Source organism: Oncorhynchus keta, chromosome 11 (genome assembly GCF_023373465.1).
Source record: "Oncorhynchus keta strain PuntledgeMale-10-30-2019 chromosome 11, Oket_V2, whole genome shotgun sequence".
NCBI classification, from domain to species: Eukaryota; Metazoa; Chordata; class Actinopteri; order Salmoniformes; family Salmonidae; genus Oncorhynchus; species Oncorhynchus keta.
Window position 1 is genome coordinate 5499614 of NC_068431.1, and position 22921 is coordinate 5522534.

Sequence of the window (22921 nt, forward strand, 5' to 3'; positions counted from 1 at the left end):
GACTAATACAATTTGATTTGACACAAGAAAAAAAAGTTACCAAGATGAGATGACAGGTGTTGTACTGCGTTGTACTGTCTGTCCCCACCCTGAGCGTTGATTCATCATGCAGAGGCCGTAGAGAAGCCATACATAGACATTGTATATCATTTAACAATTCCATTTAACGCCATGCTGTTCATATAAATAATGTATTATAATTTCCCCTTTCCTTGAAGGGAAAGGGAAGTGGTTTTGGGCAGTAAATGACGGTAAATCTCGGTAGCCGGGTTCCCGCCTTTCAACCCCAGTAGAAACCATGCTGTTGAACATAATGCTAACAGGAAATGTTTACTCTACAAAGGCATGATCCCCTCTTAGTTACCCAACTCCATCACAATAGGTTCTCTTTAAACAAGGAGCCATCGGTGTTACTGATATCTTTAGGGACATTTGTCTTGTTATTCAATAGTTTGTAACACTGTAATAAATTAGGCCTATTCTTTAAAAACAAATGGTTCAAAGTTAAAATATAGGCATAGCTTTCCTGGTCGTTAATATACCAGAAATAAAAGTGTAATTTACATTCTAAATGTAGTCACCTAGCAAACGTGCGTATCCAGAGCGACAATCAGTTAATTAAACTAGTTCCATTACTGTGTAGACAAGTTCCGTTTGTTTGTAATATTCCAGTCAGTCTGTCTGTGTGTGTGTGTGTGTGTGTGTGTGTGTGTGTGTGTGTGTGTGTGTGATAGGCCACAGCTCTTATTTTTTGTGCTCTGCCCTGGCGCATGGCATGGCTCTCGAGACAGGGTGAAAGAATGACATGGTCACCTAATATAGACATGTCAAACTGTCCTTTCCAACCCCCCCCCCCCCCCAGCCCTACCTCCCTGGGGCTCCGGGGAGAGGGCATAATCATCCCAAAGAGTATAATGATACCGATCTCCCTGATAGGTCAATAACAGGAATATCGGCACATACAGACACAAACTCCTTGTGCGCGTATGTGCGCGTATGGACACACACACACAAACACATCTGGAAACCTGAACCAGTAGCCTAATAATTTCACCCCTATAGGGAGAGAGGGGGGAGCGGGGGGGGAATCCTCCCCCCTCCCTTGCATAACGTGCTCCATTTAGTTCAGCAATCACAATTTAAAGCTCGCCACTGTCCCGAGAAAAAGTGCGCAGTCACAATCTATGACTTTCCCAGCATTACTATGCACACACTGGCAATGCGATAAAAGCTGTGCATTCAACTGCATCGACGACTATTAACGATATTAAAACACGGCTGGTTTAAGGCAATTCATTCAGGCAACTCACCCAATCAGCTTGGTATTTGATGGGGATCGCCACTGTCGTTTGACCTCCGAATTCTCCTCTCCCCCTTCCCTTGGTAGTTTTCTGTTCTCGGTAACGCTTATTGGAATGCTTTATCTGGTTCTCTGTGGTCCAGTTTTGTACAGTCGGTGCGGGCTTGGCGAACGGGGAGCGGGGTACAACTACGACGCTCCTCAGCGGAGAGAGAAGGGAGTGGATTTGAAGGGAGGGTGTGTGTGTGGGGGACAGGAGAGGGGGGTCAAAGCGGTCCGGTCTATTTTCGAAAGAGTCCTGTCCGTGTCGGGCTATCTCTCGCGTGAGGGTGGAAGAGCCATAGATTGTGCTGGGATCGCGCGTCGGGGACAGCTGGTCACGGGCCAGGCTGTTCTACACAAGCACCCGAAGAGGGAGAGTGGGATAGTGGCTCACATTAAAACTTAGACGACCTGCGGTGATTGTGAACTATATTCTACTACAAACCGTCAGACATGCCTAAATACTTATTTTTCCCTTTTTCAAACAGATAGACCAATTGACTTTCCTACAAGCCTGCGGTCACAATTTGGTAGCCATTTCCTAAACTATCCTGGTTAAGGGTAACAGGCAGACAAAATCCATGTGCTACTCCGTCAGTCAGCCACACAACGGAAACTGTCACTCCGTCACAAACTATCCGTCCTCCTTCGGCTCGACAGCTGCGTGCTTCTCCAGACCAGTGTTGTGCTGAGATGTACTGCATGCACCTACACGTAGTGCCGCTAGAGGGCGACAAAACGCACCACTTTTCACTTGCTGCAATTCGACTGAAGGGACAGTACAAACACATTAGGTCTATGAAGTTTATGGTCCAATTAAAACGATTGTTTTTACTTCTTCAGTTAATTTGATTGGCCTTTGGAGGAATATGTCTCACATTATCGAGGACTGACATTACAAAAGAGAATCAATATTTACATATTGATTCATGAGTAACTAAGCAGAGAACGTTAGGAAGTAGTGTCTTATTGATACCTAATAATGCCTGCCTTTATGGCTATAGACCAATAAGAAATGACAGTGATGTCAACATACATTATGATTATTTATGATTACTTATCAATACCATATGCATTTCGCTGCAGCTAGAACGAGCTGCAACAAACACTCAAATTGGACAGTTTTATCTCAATCTCTTCATTCAAAGACTCAATCATGGACACTCTTACTGGCACTTGTAGCGGCTTTGCCTGAGGAATTGTTGTCTCTACCTTGTTGCCCTTTGCTCTGGTACCATGTTGTGTTGCTACCATGTTGTGTTGCTACCATGTTGTGTTGCTACCATGCTGTGTTGCTACCATGTTGTGTTGCTACCATGTTGTGTTGCTACCATGTTGTGTTGCTACCATGTTGTGTTGTCATGTGTTGCTGCCTTGCTATGTTGTTGTCTTTAGGTCTCTCTTCATGTAGTGTTGTTTGTCTTGTCGTGATCTGTGTTTTGTCCTATATTATTATTATTGTGTTTTTTCATCCCAGCCCCCGTCCCTGCAGGATGCCTTTTAGAGACTGCCTTGGCTTGGGGGACAGGGAGAGAGGGGTACACTGTCCCTGCAGGATGCCTTTTAGAGACTGCCTTGGCTTGGGGGACAGGGAGAGAGGGGTACACTGTCCCTGCAGGATGCCTTTTAGAGACTGCCTTGGCTTGGGGGACAGGGAGAGAGGGGTACACTGTCCCTGCAGGATGCCTTTTAGAGACTGCCTTGGCTTGGGGGACAGGGAGAGAGGGGTACACTGTCCCTGCAGGATGCCTTTTAGAGACTGCCTTGGCTTGGGGGACAGGGAGAGAGGGGTACACTGTCCCTGCAGGATGCCTTTTAGAGACTGCCTTGGCACTTTGTTTTGGTACACTCAGCACAGATGACACGAGGTCCATCGAAAAGACACAAAGCCGCATGGCCTTAGACCTCAGTAGCTCAGTTGGTAGAGCATGGCGCTTGCAACACCAGGATAGTGGGTTCAATTCCCAGGACCACCTTTACATAAAATGTATGCATGCATTACTGTAAGACACTTGTGCTAAACACGTCTGCTAAACGGCATTTATTATTAGAATTGACACAATAATGGAAAGTTACCAGACAGTATTATAACAGAGAATCTATTGAATATGATTAAACATCTTTCAAGACCAGAAGTCACACCGTGACACTAGAGGCTCAAAACGAGTGTCACAGAGACCAACATGATGAAACAGAGATACGAGGAGAGGGACAGAGGATGGCTGCTGCTCGCGGTGGTGGCAACTTTAGGTGTAGTCACGGTGATGCTGTTCTTAGTGGTAGCATTGGTGACTGTTGGCTGGACAGTGGTATCCACTGTGACTCTGATGGACCTGAAACAGGTTCCCACGTTCCCCGCGCCGTCCACCGCCACCAGCTCTACCTCCGGGGAACAGCAGGAGGCGCTGTAGGCTGCCAGAGTCACGGTCCAATTCCCAGCGCCCTTCACCGTGGTGGTGTTGAGGGTTCCGTTGCCCTGGCGCAGAGTGACGTGCTCGATGCCCGTCCCGTTGCCGTCCGTCAGGTTGGCAGAGAGCTCCCACATGGACAGGCTGCAGTCGTCAGAACAATTAGCTGTTACGCTGACCACATCGCACACCGGACGGCTGACATCTGTCACCTGTAAGGGAGGGGAAAGAATTACATTTTTATAAGGATCCCCATTAGCTGACGCCATGACGTTAGCAAGTCTACCTGGGGTCTGACACATATCTAAAAAGACATTTCAAACAATTACAACACTAACCCTGGAGGAAAGACACTTTCCTTTTAATCCTTGATGTTATTCTAGCCTGGGTACCAGTCTGTTTGTGCCATCATTCCATTCCTTGCTACACCTCGTCATGACAAGGAGTGGAATGTTGGCACAAACAGATCTGGGACCTGTACTGCTGTAATTCTACCACTACACCCAGAACAGAGAAAACACATCAGAGTTACCGGTGAAACGACTGTGAGGCGCATAACAGCATAGTTAGTGTCGGTGGCCCCGGGAGACTCAGCCTCGATAGTCAGGGTGACGTCCGTGCCCGACGCGGTGTTGGCGGGAGCCGTGAGAGTCACTGTACCGTTGGCACTGACCCCGGTCACTAGCGTCAGGTCTGTAGGGGAAGAGGAGGGGAACCCCCGGTCGTTTGTGGCCCGGATGGTGAAGGATCCGCCTGTCCCGTTGGTTGTCACAGTGAACAGAACTGAAAAGGGTGTTCCAGGCTCCAGGTCACTTTCTGCCTCGGCCTGAAATCAGACAGAACACAACAGAACGTTCTGCCTCAGCCTGAAACCAGGCAGAACGCAGCAGAACGTTCTGCCTCAGCCTGAAATCAGGCAGAACACAACAGAACGTTCTGCCTCAGCCTGAAACCAGGCAGAACGCAGCAGAACGTTCTGCCTCAGCCTGAAATCACCAGGCAGAACGCAGCAGAACGTTCTGCCTCAGCCTGAAACCAGGCAGAACGCAGCAGAACGTTCTGCCTACTCTAGTCACACATTCCTCTGAATATGGAGCTCTGTGTATTCACTACCCAGTATTGGTAGGCTACAAGTATCCCCAGGATACCTCCCCCAACACTAACCATCACAGGGTAAAATGAAAAAACTACCAGACCCACCGTCACAGGGCGACTTCAACAACTCTGAATCTTGACATTTGACCTTGGCACTCACCATCACCATAACAGTGGAGGCTCTGAGGCGGGTGGAGGACTGTCTCTGGAAGCTGTCTGGTAATGCCCTGGTGGTGGCGCTGTTCTCTCCTCTCAGACGCACAACAAATTCCCCCGCCGGGATTCTGTCCATGGTAACCAGGAAGTCCCCGCCGCCGACTGATTCCAAGGTTCCATTGACCTCCCCTGACCCCGAGGCCTCAACCAGCGCCACCTCTGTCAGCCTCACAGAGTCACTCCCCGTCACTGACACCAGCAGGGTGGCATTACCACCTGGGGCGGAGAAATGTGGTGAGGAGGTAGCTCATGTATAAGTAGCAAATCACATTATTGCTGAGCTAGAAACTTGTAAGTCGCTCTGGATAAAAGCGTCTGCTAAATGACTTAAATGTAAATGTAAATGTAAATGTAAGTAAAAAAAACTAAAAGTTAGGAGTGTTAAATCAGCATCAATGTTAGGAACCACGATGGAGGAACAGACATACATAGACAGCATTTTGGTGCCCCTGTAAATATCCACCCCGTGTCACTGTGCTCCAACTGTTATTAACAAACTGTTTGTTTAAATGTCTCACCAGCTTGAGGACGGGACTCTAAAACAGCGAAGGCTGGATGAGGTCCCTGGGACACCTCCACAAAGTCAAACAGGAAGTCGATGCCGCTCTGACCTGGAAAGAGAAAGTCAAAGAGCTCTTTGACCTCTGAACATGGAATAAAAGCATACGCTCAAAAGTTGTCAATAAACAATCATCACACTAGAGTTGTAGGTACTCTGTAACAATGTGTTACCCACACACTTAACCTGCGAATCTAAATACCATGTAACACACTGTTCAGCACGCTATTACAAATGGTTGCTAACTTGCCTAATTTCTGTGTAATATGCCCTCCAGAAAAGCCAACATCGTCACACTCACCTACGACCTTCAGTGAGTAGGGCACAGTTGACGACACACGGATTTCCCATAATCCCGCTTGGCTGTCCAGCCCCAGTGTGAGGAAGTTCCCCACGGTTTTAATCGTTGCCAGAGGCCCATTTACCTCCCCACTACTCTGGGACACACCTGTGGGATGACATCACCATAGCAACAAACATGGGAATTTGCCCCAAGCTACAACATAAATACAATATATTTTTGAAAAATGTAACCTTTATATCAGGGCTCTCCAACCAAGTTCCTGGAGAACTAACGCCTGTAGGTTTGAACTCCAACCAAGTTCCTGGAGAACTAACGCCTGTAGGTTTGAACTCCAACCCTGTTCCTGGAGAACTAACGCCTTTAGGTTTGAACTCCAACCCTGTTCCTGGAGAACTACCTCCCTGTAGGTTTTAACTCCAAACCTGTTCCTGGAGAACTACCTCCCGTAGGTTTTAACTCCAAACCTGTTCCTGGAGAACTACCTCCCTGTAGGTTTTAACTCCAAACCTGTTCCTGGAGAACCCCCTTCCTGTAGGTTTTAACTGCAAACCTGTTCCTGGAGAACCCCATCCCTGTAGGTTTTAACTCCAAACCTGTTCCTGGAGAACCCCCCCCTGTAGGTTTTAACTCCAACCCTGTTCCTGGAGAACCCCTCCCTGTAGGTTTTAACTGCAAACCTGTTCCTGGAGAACCCCCTCCCTGTAGGTTTTAACTCCAAACCTGTTCCTGGAGAACCTCCTCCCTGTAGGTTTTAACTCTAACCCTGTTCCTGGAGAACCCCCTCCCTGTAGGTTTTAACTCCAAACCTGTTCCTGGAGAACCCCCTCCCTGTAGGTTTTAACTCCAAACCTGTTCCTGGAGAACTACCTCCCGTAGGTTTTAACTCCAAACCTGTTCCTGGAGAACTACCTCCCGTAGGTTTTAACTCCAAACCTGTTCCTGGAGAACTACCTCCCTGTAGGTTTTAACTCCAAACCTGTTCCTGGAGAACCCCCTCCCTGTAGGTTTTAAGTTTTGACTCCAACCCTGTTTATGGAGAACTACCTCCCTGTAGGTTTGAACTCCAACCCTAATCTACTACATGGTTTCCCAAACTCAGTCACAGGGCTCCCCCTTATTGCACATTGTGATATTTGCCCTAGTACGACACAGCTGTTTCAAATAATCAAGGCTTGATGATGAGTTGCACATGGAGGGCCCCCGGGACCTAGTTTGGGAAACCCTGGTCTAGCACACCCGAGTACCTGTTTGATAAGCTGAATCTGGTTTGTTACAACTGGGGTTGGACTTAAAACCTACAGGAGGGTGTCTCTCCAGGAACAGGGTTGGAGTTAAAACCTACAGGAGGGTATCTCTCCAGGAACAGGGTTGGAGTTAAAACCTACAGGAGGGTATCTCTCCAGGAACAGGGTTGGAGTTAAAACCTACAGGAGGGTATCTCTCCAGGAACAGGGTTGGAGTTAAAACCTACAGGAGGGTATCTCTCCAGGAACAGGGTTGGAGTTAAAACCTACAGGAGGGTATCTCTCCAGGAACAGGGTTGGAGTTAAAACCTACAGGAGGATGTCTCTCCAGGAAAAGGGTTGGAGAGACCTGGTTTATATACAATATCCAGGAAGTCCTACTGAGATCAGAAAACCTTTCTTTCAACAGAGACCTGACTTTGTGATGAGAGATTTTAATGTCAATGAGACTCCCCTGGTTAAATAAAAAGGATAAATGAATATCTCTGGAATACCTGAGGGGCTGGTGAGCGTGAAGGAGAGGGAGCTTCCTGTGACATAAGCAGTCAGGTTTCTCACAGACTCATCTACAGTGAAGGAGAAATTATCAGCCCTTCCTGGACTCCGCACAGCCTGTAGAATGGTCACCTGAAAGAAAGAAGGAGAGGAGTAGAGAGGGTGGGTGGGAGAAAAATGGCAGATGCATCTTTCAGAAGCAACTCTCCCAGGGTGACATGTTGTTGCACTACAGAAGCCTCGTCTTGGAGCATGACCATTGGGGCTAGGCTAGGTCCAACATCACAAGTTTGGGACAAAGTCTTTAATAAACGAGTGCAAGCTTTTGAAAATAAATAACATCCTTGGACCAGCACTGATCCTTTGTTTAGACTTCTTCCACAGAACTCTCTTGTCCCAACCTTCACATTGTGGACCTAGCGTTACCCTAATGTTTACTATTGGTGTCAAGGCTACCAATGAAGAGCTGGAGGATTCCACAATGATGCTGGTGGCCTTGGGCAGTTCTGTCTTGGTGACCTGTATGGCTTGGCCACCTGAGGACTGGGCCAGCTCCCTGTAGAGCTGGGAGTCTGACACTGCCATCCGACTGTGCTGGACCTGTCCTTGGCCCTGGTCACTACCCCTCCTACGACGGAGCCCCAAAGAGCCAGTTAGGAAGAAGGTCACCTGCGCAGAGAGAGAGAGAGAGAGAGAGAGAGAGAGAGAGAGAGAGAGAGAGAGAGAGAGAGAGAGAGAGAGAGAGAGAGAGAGAGAGAGAGAGAGAGAGAGAGAGAGAGAGAGAGAGAGAGAGAGAGAGAGAGAGAGAGAGAGAGAGAGAGAGAGAGAGAGAGAGAGAGAGAGAGAGAGAGAGAGAGAGAGAGAAACTTGGCAGTAGACTTGGCAGTAGAAAATCTTAACAGTATATTTGACCTCTCAGCTTCCCTATCAAATCTAAAAATCTCAAATAGAAAACCGAAGAAAATTAACAATAATGACAAATGGTTTGATGAGGAATGCAAAAATCTAAGAAAGAAATTGAGAAACCTGTCCAACCAAAAACATAGAGACCCGGAAAACCTGAGTCTACGCCTTCACTATGGTGAATCACTAAAACAATACAGAAACACACTACGGAAAAGAAGGAACAGCATGTCAGAAATCAGCTCAATGCAATTGAAGAATCCATAGACTCTAACCACTTCTGGGAAAATTGGAAAACACTAAACAAACAACAACACGAAGAATTATCTATCCAAAATGGAGATGTCTGGGTAAACCACTTCTCCAATCTTTTGGTTCTATAACAAAGAACAAAGAGCAAAAACATATACATGATCAACTACAGATCTTAGAATCAACTATTAAAGACTACCAGAACCCACTGGATTCTCCAATTACATTGAATGAGTTACAGGACAAAATAAAAACCCTCCAACCCAAAAAGGCCTGTGGTGTCGATGGTATCCTCAATGAAATGATCAAATATACAGACAACAAATTCCAACTGGCTATACTAAAACTCTTTAACATCATACTTAGCTCTGGCATCTTCCCCAATATTTGGAACCAAGGACTGATCACCCCAATCCACAAAAGTGGAGACAAATTTGACCCCAATAACTACCGTGGAATATGTGTCAACAGTAACCTTGGGAAAATCCTCTGCATTATTATTAACAGCAGACTCGTACATTTCCTCAATGAAAACAATGTACTGAGCAAATGTCAAATTGGCTTTTTACCAAATTACCGTACAACAGACCATGTATTCACCCTGCACACCTTAATTGACAACCAAACAAACCAAAACAAAGGCAAAGTCTTCTCATGCTTTGTTGATTTCAAAAAAGCCTTCGACTCAATTTGGCATGAGGGTCTGCTATACAAACTGATGGAAAGTGGTGTTGGGGGTAAAACATATGACATTATAAAATCCATGTACACAAACAACAAGTGTGCGGTTAAAATTGGCAAAAAACACACACATTTCTTCACACAGGGTCGTGGGGTTAGACAGGGATGCAGCTTAAGCCCCACCCTCTTCAACATATATATCAACGAACTGGCGCGGGCACTAGAAAAGTCTGCAGCACCCGGCCTCCCCTGCTAGAATCCGAAGTCAAATGTCTGCTGTTTGCTGATGATCTGGTGCTTCTGTCACCAACCAAGGAGGGCCTACAGCAGCACCTAGATCTTATGCACAGATTCTGTCAGACCTGGGCCCTGACAGTAAATCTCAGTAAGACCAAAATAATGGTGTTCCAAAAAGGTCGAGTCACCAGGACCACAAATACAAATTCCATCTCGACACTGTTGCCCTAGAGCACACAAAAAACTATACATACCTTGGCCTAAACATCAGCGCCACAGGTAACTTCCACAAAGGTGTGAACGATCTGAGAGACAAGGCAAGAAGGGCATTCTATGCCATCAAAAGAAACATAAATTTCAACATACCAATTAGGATTTGGCTAAAAATACTTGAATCAGTCATAGAGCCCATTGCCCTTTATGGTTGTGAGGTCTGGGGTCCGCTCACCAACCAAGACTTCACAAAATGGGACAAACACCAAATTGAGACTCTGCACGCAGAATTCTGCAAAAATATCCTCCGTGTACAACGTAAAACACCAAATAATGCATGCAGAGCAGAATTAGGCCGATACCCACTAATTATCAAAATCCAGAAAAGAGCCATTAAATTCTACAACCACCTAAAAGGAAGCGATTCACAAACCTTCCATAACAAAGCCATCACAAACAGAGAGATGAACCTGGAGAAGAGTCCCCTAAGCAAACTGGTCCTGGGGCTCTGTTCTCACAAACACACCCTACAGAGCCCCAGGACAACAGCACAATTAGACCCAACCAAATCATGAGAAAACAAAAAGATAATTACTTAACACATTGGAAAGAATTAACAAAAAACAGAGCAAACTAGAATGCTATTTGGCCCTACACAGAGAGTACACAGCGGCAGAATACCTGACCACTGTGACTGACCCAAAATTAAGGAAAGCTTTGACTATGTACAGACTCAGTGAGCATAGCCTTGCTATTGAGAAAGGCCGCCGTAGGCAGACATGGCTCTCAAGAGAAGACAGGCTATGTGCTCACTGCCCACAAAATGAGGTGGAAACTGAGCTGCACTTCCTAACCTCCTGCCCAATGTATGACCATATTAGAGAGACATATTTCCCCCAGATCACACAGATCCACAAAGAATTCGAAAACATATCCAATTTTGAAAAACTCCCATACCTACTGGGTGAAATTCCACAGTGTGCCATCACAGCAGCAAGATTTGTGACCTGTTGCCACGAGAAAAGGGCAACCAGTGAAGAACAAACACCATTGTAAATACAACCCATATTTATGCTTATTTATTTTATCTTGTGTCCTTTAATTATTTGTACATTGTGTATATATGTGTATATATATATATATATATATATATATATATAATATGACATTTGTAATGTCTTTACTGTTTTGAAACTGTTGTATGTGTAATGTTTACTGTTAATTTTTGTTGTTTTTCACTTTATATATTCACTTTGTATGTTGTCTACCTCACTTGCTTTGGCAATGTTAACACATGTTTCCCATGCCAATAAAGCCCTTGAATTGAATTGAATTGAATTGAGAGAGAGAGAGAGAGAGAGAGAGAGAGAGAGAGAGAGAGAGAGAGAGAGAGAGAGAGAGAGAGAGAGAGAGAGAGAGAGAGAGAGAGAGAGAGAGAGAGAGAGAGAATACATTGTGAATTCAATGTGTAAATTGAAGGAAAAGGAGAGAAAGGGGAGAAATCCAAGGAATTTGATGATCTTCTCTCAACGATTGTGAAGGTCAATAAATCCAAAAGGCAATGAAAAAGCCAGAGGAAAATTGTTATATTACCGGTTAATGTTGCTTGTTACATGGAGTATAACAAGGACCAGCTACTCACCACTGACTTAGTGCGTTCTATTAGAGCGATCACCGTGCCCATTAGATTCAAGTCTTTTGGAGGGGCATCAGTGAAAAGGAAGATCTCTGAAGAGGGGGGTGCACCAGTTAAAGCCAACTGTAGAAAGTACAGGGGATACAGTCACACTAGCACACCACTACAATGTATTGGGAATACATTCTGTGTTGAACTGGCAGCTTGAATGCAAATTCACAATTCAAATTCATAGATATACAGTGGGGAGAACAAGTATTTGATACACTGCCTGTTTTGCAAAGCATGTAGAGGTCTGTAATTTTTTATCAAAGGTACACTTCAACTGTGAGAGACGGAATCTAAAACAAAAATCCAGAAAAACACATTGTATGATTTTTTAAGTAATTAATTTGCATGTTATTGCATGACATGGGGCGGCAGCGTAGCCTAGTGGTTAGAGCGTTGGACTAGTAACCGGAAGGTTGCAAGTTCAAACCCCTGAGCTGACATGGTACAAATCTGTCGTTCTGCCCCTGAACAGGCAGTTAACCCACTGTTCCTAGGCCGTCATTGAAAATAAGAATATGTTCTTAACTGACTTGCCTGGTTAGGTAAAATTAAATTTAAAAAAACATACGTATATGTTCTCCCCACTGTACAGTCTTATTTTGGTTGTACATGCCTCTCCAACACTACATGCCTCTCCAACACTACATGCCTCTCCAACACTACATGCCTCTCCAACACTACAGGCCTCTCCAACACCACATGCCTCTCCAACACCACATGCCTCTCCAACACTACAGGCCTCTCAACACTACATGCCTCTCCAACACTACATGCCTCTCCAACACTACAGGCCTCTCCAACACCACATGCCTCTCCAACACTACATGCCTCTCCAACACTACATGCCTCTCCAACACTACAGGCCTCTCCAACACCACATGCCTCTCCAACACTACATGCCTCTCCAACACTACAGGCCTCTCCAACACCACATGCCTCTCCAACACCACATGCCTCTCCAACACCACATGCCTCTCCAACACTACAGGCCTCTCCAACACTACATGCCTCTCCAACACTACAGGCCTCTCCAACACTACATGCCTCTCCAACACTACAGGCCTCTCCAACACTACAGGCCTCTCCAACACTACATGCCTCTCCAACACTACAGGCCTCTCCAACACCACATGCCTCTCCAACACTACAGGCCTCTCCAACACTACATGCCTCTCCAACACTACATGCCTCTCCAACACTACAGGCCTCTCCAACACTACATGCCTCTCCAACACTACATGCCTCTCCAACACTACATGCCTCTCCAACACTACATGCCTCTCCAACACTACATGCCTCTCCAACACTACATGCCTCTCCAACACTACATGCCTCTCCAACACTACATGCCTCTCCAACACTACAGGCCTCTCCAACACTACATGCCTCTCCAACACTACATGCCTCTCCAACACTACATGCCTCTCCAACACTACATGCCTCTCCAACACTACATGCCTCTCCAACACTACAGGCCTCTCCAACACTACATGCCTCTCCAACACTACATGCCTCTCCAACACTACATGCCTCTCCAACACTACAGGCCTCTCCAACACTACATGCCTCTCCAACACTACAGGCCTCTCCAACACCACATGCCTCTCCAACACTACATGCCTCTCCAACACTACATGCCTCTCCAACACTACATGCCTCTCCAACACTACATGCCTCTCCAACACTACAGGCCTCTCCAACACTACATGCCTCTCCAACACTACATGCCTCTCCAACACCACATGCCTCTCCAACACTACAGGCCTCTCCAACACTACATGCCTCTCCAACACTACATGCCACTCCAACACTACAGGCCTCTCCAACACTACATGCCTCTCCAACACTACATGCCTCTCCAACACTACAGGCCTCTCCAACACTACAGGCCTCTCCAACACTACATGCCTCTCCAACACTACATGCCTCTCCAACACTACAGGCCTCTCCAACACTACATGCCTCTCCAACACTACATGCCTCTCCAACACTACATGCCTCTCCAACATTACAGGCCTCTCCAACACTACATGCCACTCCAACACTACAGGCCTCTCCAACACTACATGCCTCTCCAACACTACATGCCTCTCCAACACTACATGCCTCTCCAACACTACAGGCCTCTCCAACACTACATGCCTCTCCAACACTACATGCCTCTCCAACACTACATGCCTCTCCAACACTACATGCCTCTCCAACACTACATGCCTCTCCAACACTACAGGCCTCTCCAACACTACAGGCCTCTCCAACACTACAGGCCTCTCCAACACTACATGCCTCTCCAACACTACATGCCTCTCCAACACTACATGCCTCTCCAACACTACATGCCTCTCCAACACTACATGCCTCTCCAACACTACATGCCTCTCCAACACTACATGCCTCTCCAACACTACATGCCTCTCCAACACTACAGGCCTCTCCAACACTACATGCCTCTCCAACACTACATGCCTCTCCAACACTACATGCCTCTCCAACACTACATGCCTCTCCAACACTACATGCCTCTCCAACACTACATGCCTCTCCAACACTACATGCCTCTCCAACACTACATGCCTCTCCAACACTACATGCCTCTCCAACACTACAGTCACTGTACCTGAAGTCCTGATAGACTCATCTCCGGGAAATCTCCTCCTCCATCAGCATTCAGTGCATTGATGTGGGCCTTGAAGACGTTTGGGTCTGTGGTCCGCATCAGGGGCCCAAAGTCTTGTAATAGGAAAGGACAAGGTCACAGGCGTTGTCCATGTCATGTGTGTAGGATGCCGAAACGTTGGTAAATACCCATTAAATTGCTGGGAGTGTGCGATTTTCTTAATTTTGATAGTTTATAGTTTATTCGCCGTTAGTCAGCACCTCCACAAAAACTGTTTTCTTGGGTGTGCGTTTTTTTATACACGTTATCCGTTATCCGTGTCATAGTAGGAGGCCTTTTCAAACTATTTAACCTTATTTATTACTTTAGCAAACATGACATCATAACATTAGTGATAGTCAAAATCTGTTACATTTGTGAACGTCTAAATCAACATTTGGCCCATTTAAGCAGCGTGCGTCCCTCCTACAGACGAGGGGAGAAGGCCTATGTGAAGGAAGCAGCGTGCGTCCCTCCTACAGACGAGGGGAGAAGGCCTATGTGAAGGAAGCAGCGTGCGTCCCTCCTACAGACGAGGGGAGAAGGCCTATGTGAAGGAATCCATTTTTTTTCCTTTTGAACATATGCAGTGTCTGCCTCCAATGTAAAACAAATGTTTGACTTCCACAAAAAATTACTTCATTACCTGTTTTAGGTTTAAGGAAGTGTGTAGGTCGCAATCTTTATCATAGAGCTATGAAAGCTATGTATTACGATCCGCCTGTTCGAGACAAAATCAGTGATTGCTTTGCCATGTCTGTGGCGTGAAGCAGTCCAGCTGGATAAATGTTTTTCGAAGGACCGCCCCTTTGACGTAACGTAGCAGCGTAGTGATATAAATGGATGTAATGATGCAGCCGACCACCAGGGGGAGGCAAATACACATTTATTCAACAGAGGACATTTACACGGTCCTAAGAAGGTCTGCTGTCTTCTGATTTTTAAAACGGTGGATAATCAATAAAATAAGTAATGTAAACATTTTTGAAAGAAATTATTCGAGTGATGATACCGTTCGGGACTCATCCCATCTCTCACCTGGGTCATTGAAGGGGACCAAGATATAGACTGAGGGCTCGTCTGGCGTTCCTCTCTTGATGTCAATTATGAACGATGTCGTCTCCCTTACTGCTGCAATGTCGTCCGACATGCTGCCGGTGGTGTCGATCACAAAACACAGAGCTCTAAATCCATTCTTAGAGATCCCCATCATCCTGAGAGAGTGAGAAAAAGAGGGAGGGTGAGAGAGTGAGAGAAAGAAGAAGAGTGAGAAAGAGAGTGAGGGAGAGGAATCTCATTATGTGTTAGTGCAAAAGTTGTTGGACATGTGCAGCAGGGGCGGAGGCAGATAAATGGGCTTGAAGAAAAGGACTAGGGCTAGGATGGACTGTAAGTTGGGTTCAGGATTTGTTGGTCGATGGGCCCTGGCTATCCCACGAACATCAGTTTCCAGCGACAGTTTCCGGCGGAGGGCGGCATGCGAAGGAGGAAGGCGAAACTCATCATCCCTCTGGACAGTTGGAGGGTTTGGGTTTGTTTTGCCTGTCGGAAGGCCTGGGGTTTGAATGCTGGCCACCAGCGGGTGGCTTAGAGGCTGCACACTTGCCACACGAGAGGAGCCCGAAGGGCGTGGCACGCTGGTCACACAAGAGGAGCCCGAAGGGCGTGGCACGCTGGTCACACGAGAGGAGCCCGAAGGGCGTGGCACGCTGGTCACACAAGAGGAGCCCGAAGGGCGTGGCACGCTGGTCACACAAGAGGAGCCCGAAGGGCGTGGCACGCTGGTCACACGAGAGGAGCCCGAAGGGCGTGGCACGCTGGTCACACGAGAGGAGCCCGAAGGGCGTGGCACGCTGGTCACACCAGAGGAGCCCGAAGGGCGTGGCACGCTGGTCACACAAGAGGAGCCCGAAGGGCGTGGCACGCTGGTCACACAAGAGGAGCCCGAAGGGCGTGGCACGCTGGTCACACGAGAGGAGCCCGAAGGGCGTGGCACGCTGGTCACACAAGAGGAGCCCGAAGGGCGTGGCACGCTGGTCACACAAGAGGAGCCCGAAGGGCGTGGCACGCTGGTCACACGAGAGGAGCCCGAAGGGCGTGGCACGCTGGTCACACGAGAGGAGCCCGAAGGGCGTGGCACGCTGGTCACACAAGAGGAGCCCGAAGGGCGTGGCACGCTGGTCACACAAGAGGAAATGCACGGCTGTGGCGCGCTGGTCACACGAGAGGAGCCCGAAGGGCTTGGCACGCTGGTCACACGAGAGGAGCCCGAAGGGCGTGGCACGCTGGTCACACAAGAGGAGCCCGAAGGGCGTGGCACGCTGGTCACACGAGAGGAGCCCGAAGGGCGTGGCACGCTGGTCACACAAGAGGAGCCCGAAGGGCGTGGCACGCTGGTCACACGAGAGGAGCCCGAAGGGCGTGGCACGCTGGTCACACGAGAGGAGCCCGAAGGGCGTGGCACGCTGGTCACACAAGAGGAGCCCGAAGGGCGTGGCACGCTGGTCACACGAGAGGAGCCCGAAGGGCGTGGCACGCTGGTCACACGAGAGGAGCCCGAAGGGCGTGGCACGCTGGTCACACGAGAGGAGCCCGAAGGGCGTGGCACGCTGGTCACACGAGAGGAGCCCGAAGGGCGTGGTCACGCTGGTCACACGAGAGGAGCCCGAAGGGCGTGGCACGCTGGTCACACGAGAGGAGCCCGAAGGGCGTGGCACGCTGGTCACACGAGAGGAGCCCGAAGGGCGTGGCACGCTGGTCACACGAGAGGAGCCCGAAGGGCGTGGCACGCTGGTCACACGAGAGGAGCCCGAAGGGCGTGGCACGCTGGTCACACGAGAGGAGCCCGAAGGGCGTGGCACGCTGGTCACACGAGAGGAGCCCGAAGGGCGTGGCACGCTGGTCACACGAGAGGAGCCCGAAGGGCGTGGCACGCTGGTCACACGAGAGGAGCCCGAAGGGCGTGGCACGCTGGTCACACGAGAGGAGCCCGAAGGGCGTGGCACGCTGGTCACACGAGAGGAGCCCGAAGGGCGTGGCACGCTGGTCACACGAGAGGAGCCCGAAGGGCGTGGCACGCTGGTCACACGAGAGGAGCCCGAAGGGCGTGGCACGCTGGTCACACAAGAGGAGCCCGAAGGGCGTGGCACGCTGGTCACACGAGAGGAGCCCGAAGGGCGTGGCACGCTGGTCACACGAGAGGAGCCCGAAGGGCGTGGCACGCTGGTCACACAAGAGGAGCCCGAAGGGCGTGGCACGCTGGTCACACAAGAGGAGCCCGAAGGGCGTGGCACGCTGGTCACACGAGAGGAGCCCGAAGGGCGTGGCACGCTGGTCACACAAGAGGAGCCCGAAGGGCGTGGCACGCTGGTCACACAAGAGGAGCCCGAAGGGCGTGGCACGCTGGTCACACAAGAGGAGCCCGAAGGGCGTGGCACGCTGGTCACACGAGAGGAGCCCGAAGGGCGTGGCACGCTGGTCACACAAGAGGAGCCCGAAGGGCGTGGCACGCTGGTCACACGAGAGGAGCCCGAAGGGCGTGGCACGCTGGTCACACAAGAGGAGCCCGAAGGGCGTGGCACGCTGGTCACACGAGAGGAGCCCGAAGGGCGTGGCACGCTGGTCACACAAGAGGAGCTCGAAGGGCGTGGCACGCTGGTCAAAAACCTGTTTTTAACACAAGTGGAGCCTGAAGGGCGTGGCACGCTGGTCACACGAGAGAGCCCGAAGGGCGTGGCACGCTGGTCACACAAGAGGAGCCCGAAGAGCGTGGCACGCTGGTCACACGAGAGGAGCCCGAAGGGCGTGGCACGCTGGTCACACGAGAGGGAGCCCGAAGGGCGTGGCACGCTGGTCACACGAGAGGAGTCCGAAGGGCGTGGCACGCTGGTCACACAAGAGGAGCCCGAAGGGCGTGGCACGCTGGTCACACAAGAGGAGCCCGAAGGGCGTGGCACGCTGGTCACACAAGAGGAGCCCGAAGGGCGTGGCACGCTGGTCACACAAGAGGAGCCCGAAGGGCGTGGCACGCTGGTCACACAAGAGGAGCCCGAAGGGCGTGGCACGCTGGTCACACAAGAGGAAATGCACGGATGTGGCGCGCTGACCACTTGAGAGGGCAGCAACGCTCCCCATCCAACCTGACAGAGCTTGAGAGGATCTGCAGAGAAGAATGGGAGAAACTCTCCAAATACAGGTGTGCCAAGCTTGTAGCATCATACCCAGGAAGACTCGAGGCTGTAATCACTGCCAAATGTGCTTCAACAAAGTACTGAGTAAAGGGTCTGAATACTTACGTAAATGTGATATTTTCTAAAGTCTCTAAAAACCTGTTTTTAACTTTGTAATTATGGTGTATTGTGTGTAGATTTGTGATGGAAAAAAACGATGTAATCAATTTTGGAATAAAGCTGTAACAAAATGTGGAAAAACTAGGGTCTGAATAATTTCCAAACACACTGTACAGATCTTAGCCGGATGCCATGACCTTTCACAACAGTGCTTATATGATCAAGTACAATTCCCCACCGTAGGAAGTCTGTGTCCCCGGCAGCCCCTCTGATGTCCTCCAGCAGCTGACTGGTTGCAGCCACGGCCACCTCTGCAGCTGCAGTGTGCCAGTTGCCGTGGCTGGAATCAAGCGAGTCCTTGTTGATCCCACCCGTAGGCTCCTGCCTGCTTGTCTGGTCCGATAATCCCCCATGGCTGCATTTCCCTGCCAACCAATAGAGATTATCAGGACAATACAACTGGTCACTTACAACTGCAGTCAGGATCTTGTATGTTATTACATTGATGTTTATTCTCAGACCGTCAGTCAGTATGCTACTACCCTGGTCCTACAGATGCCATATCTTAATTTGATCATCTTTTTGTTGCAGGAATTTTCCATGCAAACTTGTAGAGTTTTCAAGATTTAAAAAAGCTTCTAAAGTTTGTAATTTCCAATTTCCAACGTAACCCCTAAAAAATATATATATAATTATAATCCACATAATAATGAACATTTCCTGTTTCTGCAGGATTATTTTCCTGCTGTGAGAAACCGGGTCAAATTAAGATGAGACATCATAAGGACTATTTTGTAAGTGTTTTAGCTAACTTCTCATTTTTCTGTTGAGGAGCTGTAGTATAAAGCACATTTGACCAAAGCACATAGAGACATGAAACTAGGTTTGTATGCTATTGATATGCTACCTCCGGTCAATTCACAGTGTAAATCCTATTAAAATCATATTAGTGACTGACTCTACCTTTTGGTTTGGTGGAAAAAAAAGGTACAAGGCCAAAATATCCCGAGGTCAGCTTCCTGTCTCTGATGATGTTTTCTAGGATGTTGTTCTGACAGTCTTTACCGACACAGCTCCGACATGTGGGCGTGTCCTTATCTGGTGGATAGAGGTTTCACAATATAAACTACATCCTGGTACTTTGCTACACAACACTACTTCATCTAAAACACTTTTAATGTAAAACACCATTACATGACCTTTACTAGGGCAGTATGTTGTGACTACATGAGGCACCATTACATCACCTCTACTAGGGCAGTATGTTGTGACTACATGAGGCACCATTACATCACCTCTACTAGGGCAGTATGTTGTGACTACATGAGGCACCATTACATCACCTCTACTAGGGCAGTATGTTGTGACTACATAAGGCACCATTACATCACCTCTACTAGGGCAGTATGTTGTGACTACATGAGGCACCATTACATCACCTCTACTAGGGCAGTATGTTGTGACTACATGAGGCACCATTACATCACCTCTACTAGGGCAGTATGTTGTGACTACATAAGGCACCATTACATCACCTCTACTAGGGCAGTATGTTGTGACTACATAAGGCACCATTACATCACCTCTACTAGGGCAGTATGTTGTGACTACATGAGGCACCATTACATCACCTCTACTAGGGCAGTATGTTGTGACTACATGAGGCACCATTACATCACCTCTACTAGGGCAGTATGTTGTGACTACATAAGGCACCATTACATCACCTCTACTAGGGCAGTATGTTGTGACTACATAAGGCACCATTACATCACCTCTACTAGGGCAGTATGTTGTGACTACATAAGGCACCATTACATCACCTCTACTAGGGCAGTATGTTGTGACTACATGAGGCACCATTACATCACCTCTACTAGGGCAGTATGTTGTGACTACATAAGGCACCATTACATCACCTCTACTAGGGCAGTATGTTGTGACTACATAAGGCACCATTACATCACCTCTACTAGGGCAGTATGTTGTGACTACATAAGGCACCATTACATCACCTCTACTAGGGCAGTATGTTGTGACTACATAAGGCACCATTACATCACCTCTACTAGGGCAGTATGTTGTGACTACATAAGGCACCATTACATCACCTCTACTAGGGCAGTATGTTGTGACTACATAAGGCACCATTACATCACCTCTACTAGGGCAGTATGTTGTGACTACATAAGGCACCATTACATCACCTCTACTAGGGCAGTATGTTGTGACTACATGAGGCACCATTACATCACCTCTACTAGGGCAGTATGTTGTGACTACATAAGGCACCATTACATCACCTCTACTAGGGCAGTATGTTGTGACTACATAAGGCACCATTACATCACCTCTACTAGGGCAGTATGTTGTGACTACATGAGGCACCATTACATCACCTCTACTAGGGCAGTATGTTGTGACTACATAAGGCACCATTACATCACCTCTACTAGGGCAGTATGTTGTGACTACATGAGGCACCATTACATCACCTCTACTAGGGCAGTATGTTGTGACTACATAAGGCACCATTACATCACCTCTACTAGGGCAGTATGTTGTGACTACATGAGGCACCATTACATCACCTCTACTAGGGCAGTATGTTGTGACTACATAAGGCACCATTACATCACCTCTACTAGGGCAGTATGTTGTGACTACATGAGGCACCATTACATCACCTCTACTAGGGCAGTATGTTGTGACTACATTAGGCACCATTACATCACCTCTACTAGGGCAGTATGTTGTGACTACATGAGGCACCATTACATCACCTCTACTAGGGCAGTATGTTGTGACTACATAAGGCACCATTACATCACCTCTACTAGGGCAGTATGTTGTGACTACATGAGGCACCATTACATCACCTCTACTAGGGCAGTATGTTGTGACTACATAAGGCACCATTACATCACCTCTACTAGGGCAGTATGTTGTGACTACATAAGGCACCATTACATCACCTCTACTAGGGCAGTATGTTGTGACTACATAAGGCACCATTACATCACCTCTACTAGGGCAGTATGTTGTGACTACATAAGGCACCTGTCACGTTCTGACCTTAGTTATTTTATTATGTCTTTGTTTTAGTATGATCTTGGTGTGAGTTGGGTGGGTTGTCTATGTTAGTTTTTCTTTGATTTGCTATTTCTGTGTTTGGCCTGAACCATATTTAGGTAGCCTGTTTTCTATTGTGATTAGTGGGTGATTATTTTCTGTTTTCTGCTGTGTGTCTGCACCAGCCAGAACTGTTTTCGGTCGTTTCTCTTTGTTAGTTTTGTTATCTCCGTGTTCATTTAATAAATATGGACACATACCACGCTGCACCTTGGTCCTCCTCTTTTTCCACCAACGACGGCCGTTACAGAATCACCCACCACAAAAGGACCAAGCAGCGTGGTAACCAGGAGCAGCAGCAGCGATATAAGGAGGAATGGACATGGGAGGACATTCTGGACGGCAAGGGTTGCTACACTTGGGAGGAGATCCTGGCTGGAAGGGATCGCCTTCCATGGGAACAGGTGGAGGCAGCCAGGAGAGTGGAGGCAGCAGGTAAAGGGAGCCAGTGATACGAGGGAACACGGCTGGCAAGGAAGCCCGAGAGGCAGCCCCAAAAATGTATTGGGGGAGGCACACGGGATGTGTGGCTAAGTCAGGTAGGAGACCTGAGCCAACTCCCCGTGCTTACCATGGGCGTCGTACTGGTCAGGCACGCGGGCGTCGTACTGGTCAAGCACCGTGTTATGCGGTGGAGCGCACGGTGTCCCCAGGACACGTGCTTAGCCCGGTGCGCTACATCCCAGCTCCCCGCATCTGCCGGGGGCTAGGGTGAGGATCCAGCCAGGGCGGATGGTGCCAGCCCTGCTCTCCAGACAGCCAGTGCGTCTCCTCGGGCCAGGATATCCTGTGCCTGCGCCACGCACGTGCCGGGCTAGAGTCCCCATCCAGCCAGGACGGGTTGTGCAGGCCATTAGTTCGAGACCTCCAGTGCGCCTCCACGGTCCTGTGTATCCGGTGCCTCCTCCATGCACCAGGCCTCCTGTGGCAGCCCCCCTCTCAGTCTCCTTCTTACCATCTGTCCTGAGCTGCCAGGGTCTCCCGTCTGTCCTGAGCTGCCAGGGTCTCCCGTCTGTCCTGAGCTGCCAGGGTCTCCCGTCTGTCCTGAGCTGCCAGGGTCTCCCGTCTGTCCTGAGCTGCCAGGGTCTCCCGTCTGTCCTGAGCTGTCAGAGCCGCCCGCCAGCCAGGAGCTGCCAGAGTCGCCTGTCACGCCGGCGCTGCCGGAGTCGCCCTTCACTCCGGAGCTGCCGGAGTCTCCCACCTGTCCG

General features: G+C 48.8%; 2 protein-coding genes across 51 annotated transcripts in view; both read right to left on the reverse strand.

Moving 5' to 3' along the window:
* Positions 1 to 1994, reverse strand: part of LOC118383144 (coronin-6-like) — a 35830-nt gene extending 33836 nt beyond the window's left edge. Inside the window, exon 1 of the mRNA XM_052529272.1 lies at positions 1311 to 1994. The gene's annotated coding sequence lies outside the window, so the exon portion shown is untranslated. The remainder of the gene's footprint in view (positions 1 to 1310) is intronic.
* Positions 1995 to 3368: 1374 nt separating this feature from the next.
* LOC118377228 (von Willebrand factor A domain-containing protein 7-like) lies at positions 3369 to 21635 on the reverse strand. 50 transcript variants are annotated; one of them, XM_052529269.1, is made up of 12 exons: positions 19545 to 19761; positions 18820 to 19006; positions 15331 to 15506; positions 14254 to 14366; positions 11592 to 11708; positions 8120 to 8332; positions 7663 to 7795; positions 5922 to 6068; positions 5580 to 5672; positions 5006 to 5277; positions 4283 to 4576; positions 3369 to 3962 (listed from the first exon to the last, which is right to left on the reverse strand). In XM_052529269.1, exons 3-12 carry the CDS (start codon positions 15503 to 15505, stop codon positions 3492 to 3494), a joined length of 2028 nt encoding a protein of 675 aa, XP_052385229.1. In that variant the 5' UTR covers position 15506; positions 18820 to 19006; positions 19545 to 19761; the 3' UTR covers positions 3369 to 3491. The 50 variants fall into 50 exon arrangements, 2 of the variants coding, with proteins under 2 accessions (XP_052385229.1, XP_052385230.1); XM_052529270.1 differs by having other exon boundaries at positions 8120 to 8257; positions 19545 to 19760; XR_008146866.1 differs by lacking the exons at positions 3369 to 3962; positions 4283 to 4576; positions 5006 to 5277; ... (5 more) ...; positions 14254 to 14366; positions 15331 to 15506 and adding exons at positions 20213 to 20260; positions 20405 to 21268; positions 21317 to 21635 and having other exon boundaries at positions 18825 to 19006; positions 19545 to 20116.
* Positions 21636 to 22921: the final 1286 nt, after the last annotated feature.